The following is a 19,384-nucleotide window of genomic DNA, read 5'->3' on the forward strand; positions in this document are numbered from 1 at the left end:
TATAAATATATATGGTACCTTTCTTATATTGCTTTTGATGAAAATTATATTGGGATAATTATTGATAATTGTGTTATTCCAACTTTATGTTGAGCAAATGTTTAACTGAACAGCATACATGTAAACAAGTGATATACCAAAATTATTCTTGTGTTGAAGGTATAGCCGTCACACTGTAAACAATGTGTCCTCTTGCACGCTGTGTAGGTTTATTTCTCAATCTGATCAATGATCAGCCAAGTGTGTTCAGATGTTATAAAGTCATCAGTACACAACCTTGTAAGCAAATAGTCCTTTAATCGTTTCATAGCACTGCTTTCATCAAACAGCCACCTTCCTTTCGGACCACAATCCTCATTAGAATGTACAGATGAGAGCAGATGTACTTCTGAATGGACACAGTACGTGGTTGTGCAAGCGGACACAGTCACTTTTCACACGTCTTACAAGCTGTAAGCAAGAAGAAAAGAAAATCAAAGACATTTCTGAGTGAGAATTCAGAACATTAGAGTTTTGGGTAATTAAAGAGGCAGTGTGTCAGAGATATTTAGAAAGACAGGGTTGCAATTCATGACCGAAATAATTACTTTGACTAGTGAACACTTCTGTCATAAAAAATTATCAAGTATGAAGTGTTACAATGTTAAATGTCTTGAGGCCAAAACAACTTCTTTCCCAGTTGTGAAGACTCTTGCTGAAAATAAATGTAATGCTCGGGTGTTAATTCTCTCTTCCCAGAACCTTCATTGTACAAGTTACACAAGTGTTGGTCTGAACGGGTTTTGTAAAGAGTTACACAAGTGTTTGGTCTGAACAGGTTTTGTAAAGAGTTACACAAGCACACAGTCTTCCCATGGTCCTTCTAGTCTGGCCTTAGCTGAGGCTGATACACAAATATGGACTTTTTGTTAAAGGAGAAAAATTCACATCATAGAAATAGTGTTTCCAATTTCCTGTGTGAAGATACATAAAATCACAAAGCAAACAAATTCCCTCTTTCAATTCATGGAAAAAGTGAATAAATCGTTGTCTCTGTTCAAGAGCATGGGTTGGGTGAGAAAAACGATGTCCTGGAAAAGTGTTTGATGTAATAAATACACAATGGAATTAACTTGAGTCCTGTATCATGTAGTGTGTATGAAATCAGACTTAGGTCACAATGTTTTAGTGTTTTAAAGCTCACTGGAAATAACTTCTGTGGCTGGAGTTTACAAATGGGAGGATGGTTTGACTGAAACTGTAGTGTCCGGTTGGTTGGTTGATAACTGAGTGGAAAGCAGTTAGAAGCAGAGTTATGAAACAAATATGATCAGTCTAATTTTAATCTATTACATAAATGTAGATTCTTTTTTGTTTTAAATCAACTAAATTGTGGATTTTCAACTATTTCAAACTATCAGTGATTTACTGCTTTAGTAAACTTGAAATAAATAAGCGTTGTAGGTCCAAGATCTTGCACACTTATCACACTTTGATTTAAAATCCAATCTTGCAATTGCAGAGGCACATTCTGTATCCATCTTGTAGCCAATGGTCTCTAATCTAAAGTCACGTCTGAAAAAAAGTATGTGGCCCAATGATGAAGTCCTTTTTAATGGATTTGAGATCTACACACGTGCTCCTGTGACAGGTTTATCTAAACACATGGCATAGTCATCATACACCACAACGGAGCAATCTACACTGCAGTCAGAGCTAAAGTCCCCATTCAAAAGTCAACAAAATAAAATAAAAACAACTTTACATACATTTCAATAAATAATGTGCAAATGATAGTGTTCAGATGAGTCTTAACCTTTGTGCCAAATGCATTCACAAGTCATATGGCTGGAGCAGCTGAAAGGAGCAGGTCAGTTTGATTTGACTGGCGGTCACATAGCTTCATGTTTCAGAAAGACACTGGACAGAGGGATAGTTCAGTCTTTTTCCCTAATGGCCTCATGAAAAATCTCACAGTTACAAATGACCAGTGGAATTGTTAAATACTGTGAATGTGCCCTCATTTGCCGTCAAAACTAAAACTACAGCTACCATTTCTTTCTGGTGTCAACATTTTTTCACAACTTTGCATTTCCATCAAGCTCACATCCACACATGATTCTCCATCTTTAAATTTTTATGTTGATGGTGGAAGACGGTATTCCATTTATCCTGTGATTCATCCAGCCATATCTGCACATTTCTCACATATGCTACGTTTCACTTCTTTAAACTTGAAACCGGTGTTGGACCTGTGCTGAGCATTCAGGGGTTAGACTGATCATATGAGAAGTACGACTTGTACCAAGCACTGAGGCGTTCTGCTCATAAAGGATTAGACTGATGTGTTGTGCTGGGATACTAAGATGAGCACATGGACAACCTTTTCCTGAGTTGAGAAGCAGCTCAGTCTTGTTTCATGTGATGCGTTTTCTCCCAAGTTAACTTTTTGTGTAGCCCTTGATTGTAGTAAAAAAAAAAATGGGGACTTTACCAGCTCATGTAAGAGGAAAAGGTCAAACTAATTATTGAAGTTTGTAAAGGATTATAAGGGAGGGGAAATGATTCGGGGAGAAAAAAATAGACTAAACAGCAGTCACAGTTGAGCAGTTCAGAAGAATGGGAAAAGAGGCTGTGACAGGTGAGAAAAGATTTAAGACGTCTTTAGTTCATACACTGAAGTTGCTTCCATCAGTGCTTTGCAACATGATTTTCAGTGCAGCCCCGGTTCCATTTCTTAAACCCAAGTTCAGTCCAGCTGAGCTGCAAATAAGCAGAATGGAGGGTGCCAAGGTTTTTGTTTAGGGCACTACATTTTTTACTTGAAGTTTAGGAGAATCAGTGAAACGTAACCTTGTCTGAAATGTGCAGGTATCCTTGTCTATGTCTGAACAGCTGAATAAAAAAACAGATTTGAAATTCTCAGACAAAAACATTAAACTGTGAATGTACAATTAAAAAGGCCCTATTCTCTCTCAGAGGACTTGACTGTTCTGACAGCGAGTGGTTTAGGTTACATTCAGGTGCTTGTTGTCTGTTCTTTAAAACCTGGTTCTGGCTCCACTTGCTCTCTGCCTGTACATTTGACGATCCATATTCAATTTCACAAGATCTGTCTGCATCCACTCCATTTATACCCAGCTCTGTGGCTGCATGCCAACTGTATAAAATGGTCTCTTCCTCATGACTTATCTCAACATGTCATGGGGTGAAGGAGGAGCTCATTCAGAACTCAGCCTGAACCTCATCTGTGTGTGGCATGAACGGCTGCCGCCACCTCAGTCAGAATGGGCCCAGTCAAGCTAGTCAGCAGCCTTCTTGCAGTTTTCTTTGGCTAGTCTCAGTCTGGACAGGATGTGTTTCTTAGGGAATTTTAGAGTGGTGCACCCAAACTGGCTCACTCCTCCAGTATCCCCAGGAAGCTTTTCACGTCTCTGGACCCAGCTGCGCCAACCAGGCTTCCAGCAGTACACACTGTCATAGAACCGTGAGCCGTTTTCCCCACCCAGCACATAAATCCTCCTTTTCCACCTGGCCACACCCCCGGCTGCTATCCGCCGAGGGAGCCCGGGAAATACCACAGGGCTTGGGGCTCGGTCGCTTCCACCGCCTGCAGCCCCACGCTGCTCTGCAGTTACCATCACCCCTCCCCCTGTCACCTCCCTCTCTACACCAGACCCCCTGCCCTCTCTGAAAAACAGAACACGCCCAGTGGCGTCTAAAGTCTCCAAGTTAGTGTAGTTTCCATCAAGGAACTTTGTGGTATCCCTCATGTATCCCCCAATAGCACAGACCCCTCCTCGCACGGCTACTCCTCCAGCAAGGCAGGTGGCGCCAGAGTCCAGAGCCACACGTGTCCAGCAGTCGGTTAGGGTGTGATAAATGAGCACGCCAGAGTGGACCACAGCTCGGTTCTGTTCGAGTGTGGTTCCACCCAGGAGGTACAGTCGTCCACGTAAAGCTGCGCAGGCAAAGGCACGCAGCGGGAGCGGGAGCCGGGGCCCCGGAGTCCACTGTAGTGTTGACAGCTCCAGGGTCTCGCTGGAGTCGAGCAGGGCCGAGCGGTTACTGCCCCCTAAGGCATAGAGTGACTCTCCACAGCCCAGCAGACCCAGCATGGCCCTGGGCTGGACCATCGAAGGCCGCTCTATCCAGTGGTCCAACACTGCATCATATTCATGCACTGCTGCAGACACAGAACCTGTCCGCAGAATCCCACCAGCCACAAACAGCCTGTCACCTACAGCAGTGCAGCCAGGACTGACAAGAGATCCCAGCGCTGCTAACTTTTCCCACTTTCCTGTCCGAGGATCGAAGCAGTCCACTGTGTAGTCTCTCGTAGCTAAATTCTCGTCCTCCCGAGGTGTCAGGTCCACACAGACAATCTTCTTTTCAAACATTCCCTCCCTCGGTCTCAGAGGCCCCCCGAGGCCTTCACCAGCTGCGGCAGGCCCTAACTCCTGGCTCAGTCTTCGGCTCTCTTCCTGGGAAAGCAGCCCAGGCCGCAGGTGGTGAAGCAGGGCAGGCATGTGGGCATACCTGTCCAAGGGCTGGTGCTCTGCCCATCGGCGCGCCGCATCGTAGACCTCGGCCTCTGAGTCCACTCCCAAACGGTCTGAGCTCAGTAGGCTGCCTAAGGTGCCGTGGTCAAGTAGCAGGAAGTCTTTCTGCCGGGCCACCCGGGGAAAGTGCTGGGCTACCAGCCGCAGGGAGGCCCGCAGCAGCAGCTGGTCGTGGTGAGAGCGAGCCAGAGAGTACATACCCAGACAGTTATCTACTGAGAGGTGCTCAAATAGAAACCTGGAAAGAGAAGAGTGGAAAGAAATGACAGGAGAGAAAGACAGAAGAGGGGGGAAAAGGGGAGGGCAAAGTTAAAATAAATATTAGGGCTATCAAACAATTAAAATGTGTAATCTGATGAGCCACAGGGTAGCTGTAATTAATCACGATTAATCTACATTTCTAAATGCCTGAAAAATCCCCTTTTACTATGTAAATGGTTGCGGGATCGGAAAGATAAATGACAGAAGGCAGATATATACACACCATAATTAAATGTGGATGTTTATTTGCTATGCCTCTGAGCCCACATAGGATGATGTCATTTAGAATTGTTTTTTTCTTTTTAAATCAAACTCAAAGAAACCTTTATCATAAAGAATTGGGGCATCTTAGCCTTTCCTTTTTTTTGAACTTATAGGATGGTTGAATAATACCCTTTTCTTTTCTTTTTTAAAATCAAACAAGAACCAAACCTTTACGGAATTAAATGTGAATGTGAAATCTGAATCTGAGCCCATATGTAGAAGCAGAGTTGAGCCAGTTCACACTCAAAAAGAACAAGTTCCAAGTTCAGTTCATGCAGATGAAAATGAACTTGGAAATGAAGTTCATGTTCATAGTTCATTTTGTATGATTTAGGTGACAAACGTACAGTCATGTGTTTGGTTATGAATCAATAGTGTCGGATCATGTCTGCGTGTCACTCAGCCTATTTTAACACTGAGTCCTGACTGTGAGCGTCTCGTGTTGTACTGAGCACAACATTTATCGAGTCATTTTCATGGTGTTTAAAATGCAGCCTCTTAAACTCTGGAGCGAATCAACCAAACACCAAGTGACTTTATGTACTGATCAGGTCCTGATAACTAGTGATGAGTGTTTATTAGTTCCTGTGAGAGCAGAGAGGAGGAGGACACAGAAACTCCAACTAAGTACAAAGCAGCTGCAGCTTCTGCTCTGATCATGACGCAGCTGATCACTGAGCAGCTGCTTCACGTGAATGAGCTCTGATCTCACTGCCTGTGTCGCTCAGAGCGAGTGAGTAGGGGCAGGTATGGTTAAATGGAGCGGCTCATTCTACGCATGCATTTAATGTGTTAAAAAAATTAATGGGTTAATTCCAAAAATCATCCCATGTTAACGCGTTCACTTAACAGCCCTAGTAAATATATAACTGATTGATCTGTAAAGTCTCAATCAATGTAAACTTCATCTGTCACTTTCACCTGGAGCACAGGTCCTGAAGAGGCATGACCTGCAGCCGGTTGGCGGCCACAAACAGATCCTCAGCTGTGTCCAGAGAGAGCCCCGCCTCCCCAGTGTACACAAACTGGATGACGGTCTCCATGACAGACGGTGTCACTTCCTCCAGACGGATCTCTGTGAGGCGAGACTCCACCAGGGGACTGGTGAACATGGCCCTGAAGTAGGGGCTCACAGCTGCTAAGAGGACTCTGAGCAGAGAGAAAGTTGGAAGGAAAAAGAGAGAAATACAGAGGATAAAGAAGATAGACGTTTCTGTGTTTCTGACAGAACACAGGTCTAAAAAAAACTATTGTTCTGTTTGGGTGAAGGTCAGCAGAAGCAGCTAACTTCAAACCAGTAAACCTCCGTCAGGTTCCCTCTTTGATATCTTCCCTCTTTTGAAAAGCTGCACATGGATTTCCTCAAGAGCAGAACTGGCCTGTATCATAGCATCTTTATCTGAAGTTAGATTTTCATTATTGTCTCCGACGTGCTTGTCGGCAAGCAGAGAGAAGGTGGAAAAAGGACAAACTCAGCGTATCATGTGAAATCTTACAGAGCAGTCTATCTGATTGCCAGGAAGCGGTAAAATCGGCCCAAATTTTAAGTTTATATCTAGCCTGGTCTCAAATAACTATCACAGACCTCAGGTTTTTTTTAATTACATCATAAACCCTGGTAGTCGTACTCCTATTCTGCCTACACCTATCCCCTGTGATTACTTTATTAAATGTTTTGTTGTAAAAATGTTCCTTCTTAGATCATCCTTAACTATGTCCATGAACCATCAACTCCCTATCCCTCCCATGCTCCCAGCTGTCTTTGGTCAATTCGAGCCATATCAATATCCTTCCTATCCGAGGTGGTTCACCCCTCATGAATGTTGAGTGTACTAATTGTAAGTCGCTTTGGACAAAAGCATCAGCCACATGTATGTATGTATGTATGTATCTGCGACCCACAAATTGCCCTTCCGACAGCATCCCCACCAGTCTTCTTAAAGAAGTCTTCGACACTGTTGGCCAATGTATTATGTCATTGATTAATACCTGTCTTCTCGCTGGTAGTGTCCCAGCTGCCTTTAAACATGCTGTTGTACAGCCCTTGTTGAAGAAAGTAAAAGTCTTGATCCCTCTATTCTCAGGCCCATTTCTAAGCTGCCCGTCCTGTCCAAAATCCTAGAGAAGGCAGTTCTCACCCAGTTGCAGACATTTCTTATCAACAATAATGTATATGAAAATTTCCAGTCAGGTTTTAAACCGCATCACAGTACCGAAACAGCTCTTTTAAGAGTTTTTAACGATTTGATTTTAACTCTTGATTCAGGAGATTCAGCTGTCCTAGTGCTCCTAGACCTGGAGGCCAATCGATCAGGCAATCCTTATATCACACCTGGAAAACTTTGTAGGGATTAAAGGTACAGCTCTCAGGTGGTTTGACTCTTACTTAACAGATAGCAGTTTCTATGTTCACCTGGGTGACTACTCCTCTGAGATGGCGCCACTTACATGTGGGGTACCTCAAGGATCCGTTCTAGGCCCCGTCCTTTTCTCCCTATCAATTTAAAATCAACAATGTCTCCTTTCACTGCTTTGCAGACAACATTCAAATTGCCCCTGAACCATAAAATAGATAGCTTTTTTCAACTGCGAGAAAATAGCCAAGGTAAAGGATTACCTCCCACAAAAAGATGAAGAGTTATCCATGCATTTATAACCTCCTGTCTTGATTATTGTAATTCCCTGTATGTGGGCTTAGAAAAATCCTCCATTAAACCCTTGCAGCTAGTCCAAAATGCTGCTGCTCGCCTGCTGACTAGGAAAAAAAAGAGATACTATATCACACCCATGTTGTGCCTCCTACACTGGCTTCCTGTTTGTCACAAGATCGTTTTTTAAATCTTACTTTTAAATCTCTTAACGGACTGGCACCGTCTTACTTATCCTAATTTCTCTTTATGCACACTCCAGTTAGGGAACTGAGATCAGCCACTCAACTGCTCCTTGACAAACTTCAGACAAGGCTAGTAACCAGAGGTGATCAGGCCTTCGCAGTAGCAGCCCCAAACCTGTGGAACAACCTACCACTTCACATGAGATCTGCCCCGTCTTTAACACACTATAAATCACTACCAAAAACACATGTTTTCTCCCAGGCTTTTTCCTGGAGTTGAGTACGTTTCATCGCAGCTGATTTAATTTTCTTATTGTATATCTAATATTTTTTTTATTTTACGTTAATAATTGTATTTTATTTGTATTACTATGATGCATTACGCTTTTCCTGTCCTTTTGTTGTACCATTACACCTGTAAAGCACTTTGGTCAACCAAGTTGTTTTAAATGTGCTATATAAATTAAATTGACAATGACATTGACTTTGATTATTTAACTTCTCCCTCTCCTTAAGTCCCTGATTATGAAGAAACTGAGTATTCTGATCAAGGGGTGGATCCAGAAGTTTTTTTTTTAATTTCTTTAAATTGGCAAGATAGAGGAGACCGTGGCAAAGGTATATGCTCTACTGAAATAAAGGTCTTTGGACTGCACATTGATCAAAGACATGACGGCTCCAGCTACTTGAATTTAGTATCCATCATTATTTGTTCAACTTACAATAATTTTTTTTACCTCACACTAAAAATCTATGAATTCAATATTAGTCCGAAAAAATATGTGGTTGAATCTGCTCGCACATTGACTGCCTTCGGGGAGTTTACAAATGTAATGTTTTTATAACAATACCTGTGACACATGAACTTCTTCCCCTCAACAAGCAGAGTAACATCACACAGCTGCTGAGCGTCCAGGAGCTGCTTCAGTCCTAAAATCACCAGAGATGTGTGGGAGGACAGGAGGGAGGGAAGAAAGATAGACCAAATAAAGGCAGATTATAAATGGTAGGGAGGTCAGGAGAACAGGAATGAGTCATAATAACAGTGCCAAAATCTTCTGTCTCACCATGTGTGATGTAGTCGCCCAGCGGGGTGGTGCTGTCATCGGGGAAGTCCTCCTCCTCTGAGTCGCTGTCGGACAGAGGCTCCCCTCCTCCCCCGTCCCCGTCCTGCCACGGCTGGGGACGCCAGGTGACTGTGCCCCCCCGCACAGCATTCATCTGAGACACACACACACACACACACACACACACACACACACACACACACAGTAAAGACATATAAATACATGTATGTACACACAGATCATGTTTTGCACGCAGAGCCTATATCTGCAGCAGGCAGGCCTATGTGTGTTATAGATAGAGGACTGGACCAGTCAGGAGCAGGAGAGAAATGTTGCTTTACAGCTAAACTTCATGCTAGGGTCATGTACAGCTTATTGTTCGGATAAGTTGGAGACATATTTACCACACCCTGGTACCACAATGTTTCCATTTCATTTAAATCACCTGAACAAAGACTGGTGATAATAAACCCATACAAACACCCAGCAGGTCGCTGTGGTAGCATCACTTTACCGGATCAGAGTGTGGATTTTGTTTTTAGCTTCCATTACCTTCGCTCTCCTTCTAGTTTCCACCGTGAAAGCTGTGGGTCTCCCTCTCGTCAGGAATCGGTGAGGCAGTGTGGAGGAGTGGACGCTCAGTGTCCAAGTGGCCGGTTATTAGCACAAGTTTCTGGGGACTTCCCTGGCTCCCATTCGGTTGTCTTTACCCCCCGGGCTCATTCGGGGGAAAGTGCTCGTCCCGGCGGCCTACGGTGGGGATGCGTCAGGCTCCTCGCTGCTGCTGCTGCTGCTGCTGCTGCCCCGGCAGCCCCGTGCACAACATCACTGCCAACCCAAGGAGCAAACTCGCTCACAAAGGAGCTCCACTTCCCGTCCGACGGTGACGGTTCTCGGCCTCGCAGCTCTCAGTCCACCATGACAGGGAGCACACGGGTCCGGCTCGGCGGTGGGACGGTGCGGGGGGTCGGGTTTAACGGAGCACCGGGAGTTGGGCTCAGCTTCAATCGGCCGCACTTGTCATGTCTGAACCGGATTACCGCAACGTTCAACTTCCGCTGCTCTGATTGGCTGACCTTTGACGCGTGACGTCAGCTCGTGGTGGAGATGGTTTGTTTTGGTTACTGCTAAAATTACAAGATTTAAATCTATCTCAAATGTGGAATCAAATATAGTTTTGATTTTAAAATAATATTCTAAACGTTTTGTCTCATTGTTTTATCTATAAACAAACAACTTCCGCATTTGTGCTGCGTTCAAAGAAAATATGGTACTTTGGTTTGCTCTACATAGTGTTCCCTGCTTTCAGGAGCAAACCAGAAAATAATAGTTGAGTTTAGTTAGAACATCAAGAGGTAAAAGCAAAAGTATTTTTCGGGACAAAATCAGTAGTGGAAAAACATAAATATGCAGTAACATATATTCATATTTCTGATTCTGTTCCAAAAGGAGTAGGTACAAGGAACATGCCTTTCGTGTCCTACCCCTATTCTATTAAAAGCCCAGAAATTTAAGGGTTCAATATTCACAACATTTCTTCCATTAATTCAAAATCCATTAATTAAACAGACATGTTTAGGTGCATGAAGTGTAAGCTTGAGCAGGAGTTTACATGAAAGCCATTATTCCTACACTCAGTGAATGCAACAGTCACCATCGGACAAACATGGCGACGTACATCGGCGCCGTAGCGAAAGTCGGAGGCGCCGCACTCAGCGTGCTGAAGCCGGTGTGCAGACAGGGTGCCGGGCGGAGGACACGCCTGTTCCTCCCGCAGCGCCTCTGTCACGGCGGCCGGAGCAGCCTGTACGACCATGTCCGTGAAGGCTACAGCGATAAGCCCGAGCTGGACATGAGGGAGGTGTGTGAGGAGACCGACAAAGTCATCGCTAATGTGGAGAGCAGGAAGGGCGACCTGCGGCCGGACGATGTCAGGAAGATTGTAAGTGTTTACCTTCGTGACATGAAACAACTCCGTCTTCTGTTCATGTTTGGGGAGGTGGCAGCTGGATCTGGTGTACTCAAGTCTTCTTCATGTGCTGAAACAAATGTGCAAGAAAAGTAATTAAACTAATACTAATGTTATGCTTTTATCAATGTACCCGTGTAACCTTGTTAAACGAAATCCTCAATCAATGAACATGTAAACATTACTGTTGGACACATGATGTCCCCTGAGATTATATGATAAAACGTCCAACTCTATGTCTTTGCACTTGAGGTTTAGACGCACACTGCTCCAATAAATGAAGAGAACACTTAATCATAACATTATAAGACTGAGTCTGTGAAACGTCAGGGACACCAATCTGTCCAGTTAGGAAGCGCAAGCGATTCTGAATCAATGTCCCCTGCTTTGGTGCAAATTAAGTGACTACAGGTGCAATGGAGATCTTCGATCAGGTTGCACAGGTAGTCCAGCTCCTGCAGGATGAAAATCCATAGGTGCGCTCCCAAGAAGGACTGTGTGTCTCCCAGTGTAGCCTCAAGAGCATGGAGGAGACACCAGGAGACCGGCTGCTACACAAGAAGAGGTGGACAGGGCCATAGAAGGGCATCAACCCAGCAGCAGGACATGTATCTGCTCCTTTGTGCGAGGAGGAGCCCTACCAGAGTCCTACAAAATGACCTCCAGCAGGCTACTGGTGTGCATGTTTCTGACCAAACTATCAGAAACTGACTGCATTAGGTGGCATGGGGGCCCAACGTCCTCTAGTGGGACCTGAGCTCACAGCCCAGCCCCCAATTGGCATTCGACAGAGAACAACAGAATTGGCAGGTCGGCTATAATGAGAAATTCACAAAAGTTGGAGCAGACTGTGATTTGAATTCTTTACTTAGATTTCCGATGTGGTTATTAATCCAGCCCTCAATGGGTTGATGATTTTGGTTGCCATTGACCATTGTTACTTCATTTTGTTTCAACAAATTATACAATGTACATAAGTAAAGATTTGTATCATGAAAGATGTGTTCATCAAGATCTAATGTGTGATTTAAGTGTTCTCTTATTTTTTTGAGCAGTTGTATATCAATATATAGATTTATGTTTGGCTCACAATGCACACATTTCCTTGTGATTACATTGCATCTTTACTTTTTCTTTTACTGACTGTCTATTTTTACTAAGCCCTTTGCTGCTAACAGCAAATTTTCCCATAATATGATTAATTCATGATTCACAATGATTAATGATGAATCAATAATCAATCAATCAATAAAATGAATGATCTTATCTCATATATAATTAAACAAGGGCAACACAAGGAAACATGGAAAGGTATTGTGTAAACTTTATATACTGTATGCTTTTTTAGTTTCATGGTAACTGTTTTACTGGATTCTCCTACATGTCTGTGTTTGTGTATGTGTATGTGTGTCTCTCCACATTACAGGTATGTGTGTGGCAGGAGCTCCAGGCAGTGAGGACAGAGATCTCTGAGCTGGAGAAGCTGAAGAGACACATCAGTGACACAGTCAAAGCTCTAGTGGTGAGTTAATGTTTTACAGCAGTGGCTCACCATCACCAGTTATCTAAAATATGCTGTTTGTGTTGGTTGTTTATAACATTATAGATATCTTATTAATATTTTCTCCAACCCCAAATCCCTATTTTCACCTTACCTTTTTCTCTACAGAAGAAGAATGACAAGAAAGCTCTTGCCAATGTAAGTTCTAACCTTAGAGCTTCATCTCTTTTGATATTTATATCTCTGTAACTCACTCTCGGTGTTGTTGTTGTCAACCCCGTAGCTTCAGGAGTACACCCAGGCTCTGCAGAAGGGGCGAGAGATTCGCAGCAGGCTGAATCAGCTCTACACTGCAGACACAGAGCTGGATCAGGAGCACTACAGCCGAGCGCTCAGATTACCAAACACAACACACCCTGACGTGGTTAGCGCACATTTACACACACACACACACACATTGTCAAGAGCATCTGGGCAGAGTTTTGGTGTGAAGAACATCTGTCAGTAAAAGTTTCCCTTCCCTTTTTTCAGCCAGTTGGAGATGAGAGCCAGGCGAGGGTGGTGGAGCTGGTCGGAGAGAAACCTGGTGAGTGACCTGATCTGTGCTGCTTTAGATGTGTTGCTGAATGGATTTTGAATCATCTATTGATGTAATCCTCTCCCTCTTTGCTGTAGCGTTCGACTTCAAGCCAAGGGGCCACGTGGAACTGGGTGAGGAGTTGGGTCTCATCAGGCAGAGGTGAGAATGGCTGTTCTTTGTCATTAGATTCTACTTAATCTTTAGTTCATATGATTGAAAGAAATTAAATTGTAATCTTCTGGCTACTATTTAGTTTACTCTGATTGATTTGATAATGACATTTTGTTCCTGTATTCTCCTGCAGGCATCTGGCTCACGTTTCAGGCCACCGGTCCTATTATCTGAGGGGAGCAGGGGCCAGACTTCAGATCGCACTTCAAAACTTCGCCCTCGACACACTGCAGCAACGGGTGAGCGCATGTTGGGACAGTTTGGATAGGATGTGTCTTTTGGTAACATATTGAAGAACCAAGCTTGACTGTTCCTTTTGACTACAGGGCTTCATTCCCATGGTTGTCCCTGACGTGCTGAAGGGGGCAGTGTTTGTGAGTAGAAGAACTCCTAACACATTTTACTTGATAAAAGACAACCAGAGATCTAATCTAAAGATGTGAATTAAATGTTAAAATATTAAACATCAAAAGTGATAGTCTAAAACAGTTTTAGTAACAATGTATCTCCCTACCAAAATTCACTCACACTACTCCGCTCCTCTGCTCCCTTCCCTGGTTACCAATAACAGTTTTGTCCTCACTTTGACTTGTGTCTCTGTTCTCTCCACCAGGAGGGTTGTGGGATGCAGCCCAATGCTCACCGCTCTCAGGTCTACTCCCTTGACCCGGCTCGATTCGTGGATCTCAACTTGGCTGGGACTGGAGAGGTCGGGACAGCAGGTAAAATTGAACTCAGTTCTTCAGTGTTAATGCACTAACGCAATGTGCTGCAATCCCGATGATGTTTAATTGTAACAATGAATGCCCAGCACGGTTTCTCTGATGAATTCAATCTGTGGTGGCAATGGGTGCAGTTGCACAAAGGCCCCGCTCATATGTACCAGATTGGAAAACACTGACCAGTAAGGTTTTGTATTGGTACTAGTGAACAGTACAGATGCTGTGTCTTCTGGTTGTCCTTTTTCATTTAAAAGAAATGGCCCGAAACACTATAAAAACACGGGCATGCTTTGGTCGACTCACAAGTTTCTCAACATCACTCCACCAAGCTTCAACCTGAGTAAAGGTGTTAGTAGACTGAATGACTCAAAACTTCTGGGCCTTTACATACACGAGCAAATATGGGCCAGTGCATCTTCCCATAAACATTTCATACTGTACTATAGAGATTGTAACTGACAAACTAATTGTTGGCCAGGTACATCGTTTTCAGTTGATCGGGCTGTGTTTGACTCATTGTTTAAGTGAAGTTTTTCTTTATTAATCTACATAGCAATAGTATTATGAGCAACATGAGCCATGCTACTCTCATGTTATGTGACCTAAACTACATGTGCTCATTAAGTTTGGTTACGCTCTACTCTTTTTAATGGGGGGAGAGTATCTGTAAAGTACAATGCAATTTTTTTTAATTTATTTAAATTGTTAAGTGTTTTTACGGTTTCTAGTGATGTTGTAATCCCATAGTTAATGTAACTGATCTTCAAATGGGATTTTTGTCTTACCAGTATTGCAATAGATGCACTGGTTTCTGCAGATGTATTAGCATTTAAAGCTAATAAAATCCTCTGAGAAGAAAGTAATGTAAGGAATGTAGTAGTTATGACTTTGCAGCGAGACGCGATATCAGAGCCAGTATTGATGTGCAGAGCATGTTTTAGTCTATGCAGTACCGTCATATTCAAACGTGTGTTTCTTGAGAGGTCTGAATGTGCCTCATCAAAAAGGACATGCATCAATTTGTAGTGTGTAATGATCTAGTGTCTCTCCTCCTCAGGCTATTTCATGGATCATGCAGTAAACTGGAAGGACCTGCCTGTCAGGTAAGGAGCATCTTTCACTCATTGTTTGCAGTGGATATGTGTTAATATTAAAGTAAGTGCAGCTGACAGGAGCTGCCATCTCTCGCTGCAGGTCGGTGTGCAGCAGCACCTGCTACAGAGCAGAGACCGACACCGGCAGAGAGACGTGGGGCCTCTACAGAGTTCATCACTTCAACAAGGTCGAAAGAACAGTTACAAATCGTGACAGACTCATGAGCCTTGGATTTTACTGGGTGATTTGATTTTCAAATGTTTTGTGTGTTCAGGTGGAGATGTTTGGAGTGACAGCAGATGAGACAGGAGAGGAGAGCTCTCAGCTGCTGCAGGAGTTTGTCTCCTTGCAGAAAGAGATGTTCTCTGCACTGGAGTTACACTACAGGTCAGGACACTCTCACACAATCTCAGTAATTAAATTATTTTATTCATCAATTTAGATTTACCTTAGATGTTAATATTGGTATACATTATGTGAGTTGTCCATGTTTTCCCTCAGAGTGCTGGACATGCCGACACAGGAACTGGGTCCTCCAGCTTACAGGAAGTATGACATAGAAGCCTGGATGCCAGGGAGGAACAGTTACGGAGAGGTGGGTCCCATCATATCACTTTAACCTATCGCACTCACTATCCCTTGTCACATATGTAAAATGATAACTGAACTGATAATCTGCTGATCATGATATTCTGTATGTAAAGGTGTTGATTTGTGCTAAGATCTGCACGAACAGACACACAAACCTGCCTTCAGTCTCAAGAGTCTTTAGCTATTCGCTCTGCTTTTAAGCCACAACTCATATAATCTGAAGTTCGAAGACACTCATATTGTCATTCCTACAAATTAAGTTAAACTTGACTTTTGCCACTTTGAATCAGACACAATATAATATTATACAATTTTTATATAAGATAACATTTGTACCCAAATATTTAATACACCGGATGTGTTAGTGTCACAGAAAGTCTTGCTTTTCATTTTGGCCCCCACATTATTGTGATAAAGAAACTTTTTCAAACCTTCTGCATATTGACAGTTGATGCCTGGTCATGTTAGGTAATATTAATTTGCACAGATTTTGTGTAATTATAACATTAAATAGTACAATTGTATATTGGATTACACATATTACTGCTGTTAAAAGATGGTCTTTAACTTCCATGTATTAAGAAAAAGCTGAATTGAAAGAAGATATTGCTTGGGATGATTCTGATGTCAGTCCTTGTCTATAGATTTCCAGCGGCTCCAACTGCACAGACTACCAGAGCAGACGCCTCAACATCCTGTATGAAAGAGAGGATGGCAGCCTGCAGTACGCCCACACAGTAAGACTGCAGGAGAGGCTCCACTGCTGTTACACTTTATGATCCAGCTATATTTCCATAATGGGTTTCTATCCTTATCCCTGTAGGTGAATGCTACAGCATGTGCCATCCCCCGAACCATCATCGCGATCCTGGAGACGCATCAGACTAAAGTAAGACGCCTAGACACTCAACTTTGTTCTGAAAAAGTGGAAACATGCAGTAAAATGATGTAATTTCAGGGCTTCATTAGTAAACACCAGATATTAATGTGGAATGAGGTGAATGTGAATCCCTTGTGCTGCTAAATATAATTTTTTTAGGGTATGGTCCAATTGGAACAGGAAAAAACACAAAATACATATCACATGACATTGTCAAACCTCTGTGCCAAAGTTCAAGGTCACTGTGATCTTACAACACACCTTTTGGTCATGTAAAAGCAATAGTTCGGGAACACCTTGAGGGATTTTCCAGAGCAAACATTCAGTTGGAATCCAAAGATGAACTGATTTGATTGGTCAAAGATCAATGTCATGGTGACCTCACAATCCCTTCATCCTGCTTCCTCTCTGTTATTGGTGGTGTTTTTAGAGCTCTTTCTAGTGACTGTTGTTGTCCCATCAATCAGACTTCATTTGTAGCACCAAGACCATCAAGAGCTGAGTTATGACGAGTTGCCACCTAAATCTTTTTAGGTGGGGAAGTGATGCAAATTTGAAACATTATAGCATGTAAAGCTCTATAAGTAAAAACTTGGAGCAAAATTGTAAACCTGAATATGTTAGTTTGGCCTATAAAGGATGCCTATACCTCTGAATGTCCAACATTTCTAAATATTTTTTTTACGGTAGTTTAGAACACAGAAGGATGAACACTATCTTTTATTTATCTGACATTAACAGTTAATCTTCAAAACCGTTAAACATTTTACGCTCGTGCCCATCTCCCCTCAGGAGGGAACTGTGCGTGTGCCCCGAGCCCTGCAGCCTTATTTGGGTCTAGAAGTGATCGAGAAGCCAACTTACTCTGCACTGAAGTACGTTGGACCCAACCAGCACAATCGACCACCCAGACCTGCGCCGAAGACCAGATGACGTGACTGCAAGTGAAGAGCTCTGAGCCCCGGCTGTCCTCTTCAAACACCAATGTGTCATTTCCCATCACACACCTTAAAATGACCTGAGACAGAAAGTCCATATGTGACAAATAAGCATCAGGAAATCGTGACTACAGTTTGTTGTCCATTTAAATCTTGACTACAGCGTGTTGTCCATTTAAAAGGTTGTGAATAATCTCTTTTGTGCTTGAAATCAAATTCCTTGAATTGGATGAATTGAGTGCACCAGTGTTTTGAGATGATTGGATCAGGCCTCAGTCAAGTAGTTTTCTGACAGTGTAAATATTTTTGTCCTTTTTTAAAATGCTATGAAATTGTGAATGGTAGCCATGACAGAAACAAACACACAAAATGACCTTGATGACAGTGGGACCTTGAGGGGAATGTGGATATTAGTGAATATGGGGAAGACGCTGCACAATAGAATATTTATTGTCTCCTGTAGGTGATATTAAGTAATGGGTTGTTAATGTCTGTTGCATAGTCAGCTGCTACAAAGTGAAAATATTTAACCAGTTGGTAGAGGAGGTGATAATGTCTGCACGGACCTCATAATAAATGCAATACAGTTATAAATGTGTGTAAGAATTACTTAAATTCCTTATTCTGTAAGATGCCATGATGGTAAACGCTCTGTATTTATGTTATTACCTCATCTTGATGATCACTCAAAGCACTTTAAAGTGCAGTCTTGCCCTTCACACACACACACACATTCAAACAGTGCATCTATGTGCAGCACTTTCTCTATCATAGATCAATCACTCACTGCCAGCAGCTGTAAGGGCAAATTTGGGGCTCAGTGTCATGCTGGAGAACACTTAGGCACGTGACTGACCAACACTGACATCTTAAATCAGCTGCAGAAAACCTTTAAAATAAACCAAAAAAGGGGAACAAGGAAAGACACAAAATAACACCCAGATCCGCCCCCTGATCCACGAGTAAACGCTCTTCCTTGACCCACAGCTCATCCTTCCGCCAAGTGTCAAGTAAATCGGTTTAGTAGTTTTTCTGTAATCTGGCGTACAGACAGATCGATAATAAGGAATAACAACACAACCTGCTTGGCGGAGGTAACAAGCAGAGTCCTCACGCTGGAAGGTGCTCCCTTCACATTCTGGCACAGGAGCTTTTAAGCACCTTAATTCTCAGGCCAGGTCCAACTCACTGACCTGAGACCAGGACAGAGCCACAGGCTCAAGAAAAAAAGAGCAGGAACACACATCCATAACTGTATGGGACTGTAATCATTATCTGTGGTTATCAGCATCAAATGAGAATCTGGGGTCTGATCAGGTAGATTTACACAGAAAGCTGCTGTTCTTCCCAAAGCAAACATCTGAAGATTTTTTTGTCAAAGGAGTGAAGGCTTGACATCAGAATATTTAAATTCATGTTCTTCAATAAAACAAGATATTATTTTACTGAAGGAGGAACATGATATCTTTTCATCCTGCTTCTTTTTCATTCATTTCCAGCTGTTTTTTTAGTTTATTTTTCAAATGCCCATTATCATAACTTCCATTAAAACCCATGCAAACATTAATTTGTTTGTTATCCATTAAACTATTGGAAAACTATGCTGACTTCCACCTCCACTACTGTTGCTTGTCCAAAACAGATGACTCAGCAATACAGAGGCGCTGAAATACAACCACAAAAAAGAACCAAACAAACTAAATGATTCTTGGGGGTGAACCTAGTCTTAACTAGACAGTTTGATTTCCCATGGTGAAATAATAATTATGAGAACATCTCTCTAACAACATTGTGGTAACACTTGGTGCCCTGTGGCAGCTGTCCTCACCTAGATTAAGTGTTTGTCTCCACCTTTTTATTTATTGTACGTGGCCTTGGGGGGACCCTGCTCTTGCACAGGTAATAACTTTATTTATTGTCGCTTTTCTAAACAGAGAAACATTGTGTATGACAACAATTGGACAATTGAAA

General features: G+C 42.7%; 2 protein-coding genes across 3 annotated transcripts; one reads left to right on the plus strand and one right to left on the minus strand.

The window, feature by feature from the left end:
• Window positions 1-1,572: 1,572 nt before the first annotated feature.
• si:dkey-260j18.2 (uncharacterized protein LOC325231 homolog) lies at window positions 1,573-10,013 on the minus strand. Its single transcript, XM_062386379.1, has 5 exons — window positions 9,519-10,013; window positions 8,967-9,120; window positions 8,751-8,829; window positions 5,988-6,215; window positions 1,573-4,779 (listed from the first exon to the last, which is right to left on the minus strand). The coding sequence occupies exons 2-5, from the start codon at window positions 9,118-9,120 to the stop codon at window positions 3,282-3,284; spliced, it is 1,959 nt and encodes a 652-aa protein (XP_062242363.1). The 5' UTR covers window positions 9,519-10,013; the 3' UTR covers window positions 1,573-3,281.
• Window positions 10,014-10,623: 610 nt separating this feature from the next.
• On the plus strand, window positions 10,624-18,007 carry sars2 (seryl-tRNA synthetase 2, mitochondrial). 2 transcript variants are annotated; one of them, XM_062386731.1, is made up of 16 exons: window positions 10,624-10,908; window positions 12,362-12,457; window positions 12,605-12,634; window positions 12,720-12,860; window positions 12,968-13,022; window positions 13,112-13,175; window positions 13,321-13,426; window positions 13,514-13,561; window positions 13,801-13,909; window positions 14,967-15,012; window positions 15,104-15,191; window positions 15,279-15,391; window positions 15,506-15,599; window positions 16,240-16,332; window positions 16,419-16,484; window positions 17,268-18,007. In XM_062386731.1, the coding sequence occupies exons 1-16, from the start codon at window positions 10,633-10,635 to the stop codon at window positions 17,406-17,408; spliced, it is 1,566 nt and encodes a 521-aa protein (XP_062242715.1). In that variant the 5' UTR covers window positions 10,624-10,632; the 3' UTR covers window positions 17,409-18,007. The 2 variants fall into 2 exon arrangements, with proteins under 2 accessions (XP_062242715.1, XP_062242716.1); XM_062386732.1 differs by having other exon boundaries at window positions 12,608-12,634.
• Window positions 18,008-19,384: the final 1,377 nt, after the last annotated feature.

Source organism: Platichthys flesus, chromosome 4 (genome assembly GCF_949316205.1).
Source record: "Platichthys flesus chromosome 4, fPlaFle2.1, whole genome shotgun sequence".
Lineage (NCBI taxonomy): Eukaryota > Metazoa > Chordata > Actinopteri > Pleuronectiformes > Pleuronectidae > Platichthys > Platichthys flesus.

Excerpts from the sequence above, each read along its gene's own strand:
- si:dkey-260j18.2 (XM_062386379.1), bottom strand. The coding sequence starts at position 9,120 with ATGAATGCTGTGCGGGGGGGCACAGTCACCTGGCGTCCCCAGCCGTGG. Across the intron at positions 6,216-8,750 it reads AAGAAGTTCATGTGTCACAG|AGTCCTCTTAGCAGCTGTGA; the intron begins GTATTGTTATAA and ends CTCTCTGCTCAG. Across the intron at positions 4,780-5,987 it reads CTTCAGGACCTGTGCTCCAG|GTTTCTATTTGAGCACCTCT; the intron begins GTGAAAGTGACA and ends TTCTCTTTCCAG.
- sars2 (XM_062386731.1), top strand. The coding sequence starts at position 10,633 with ATGGCGACGTACATCGGCGCCGTAGCGAAAGTCGGAGGCGCCGCACTC. Across the intron at positions 10,909-12,361 it reads CGGACGATGTCAGGAAGATT|GTATGTGTGTGGCAGGAGCT; the intron begins GTAAGTGTTTAC and ends TCCACATTACAG. Across the intron at positions 12,458-12,604 it reads ACACAGTCAAAGCTCTAGTG|AAGAAGAATGACAAGAAAGC; the intron begins GTGAGTTAATGT and ends TTTTCTCTACAG.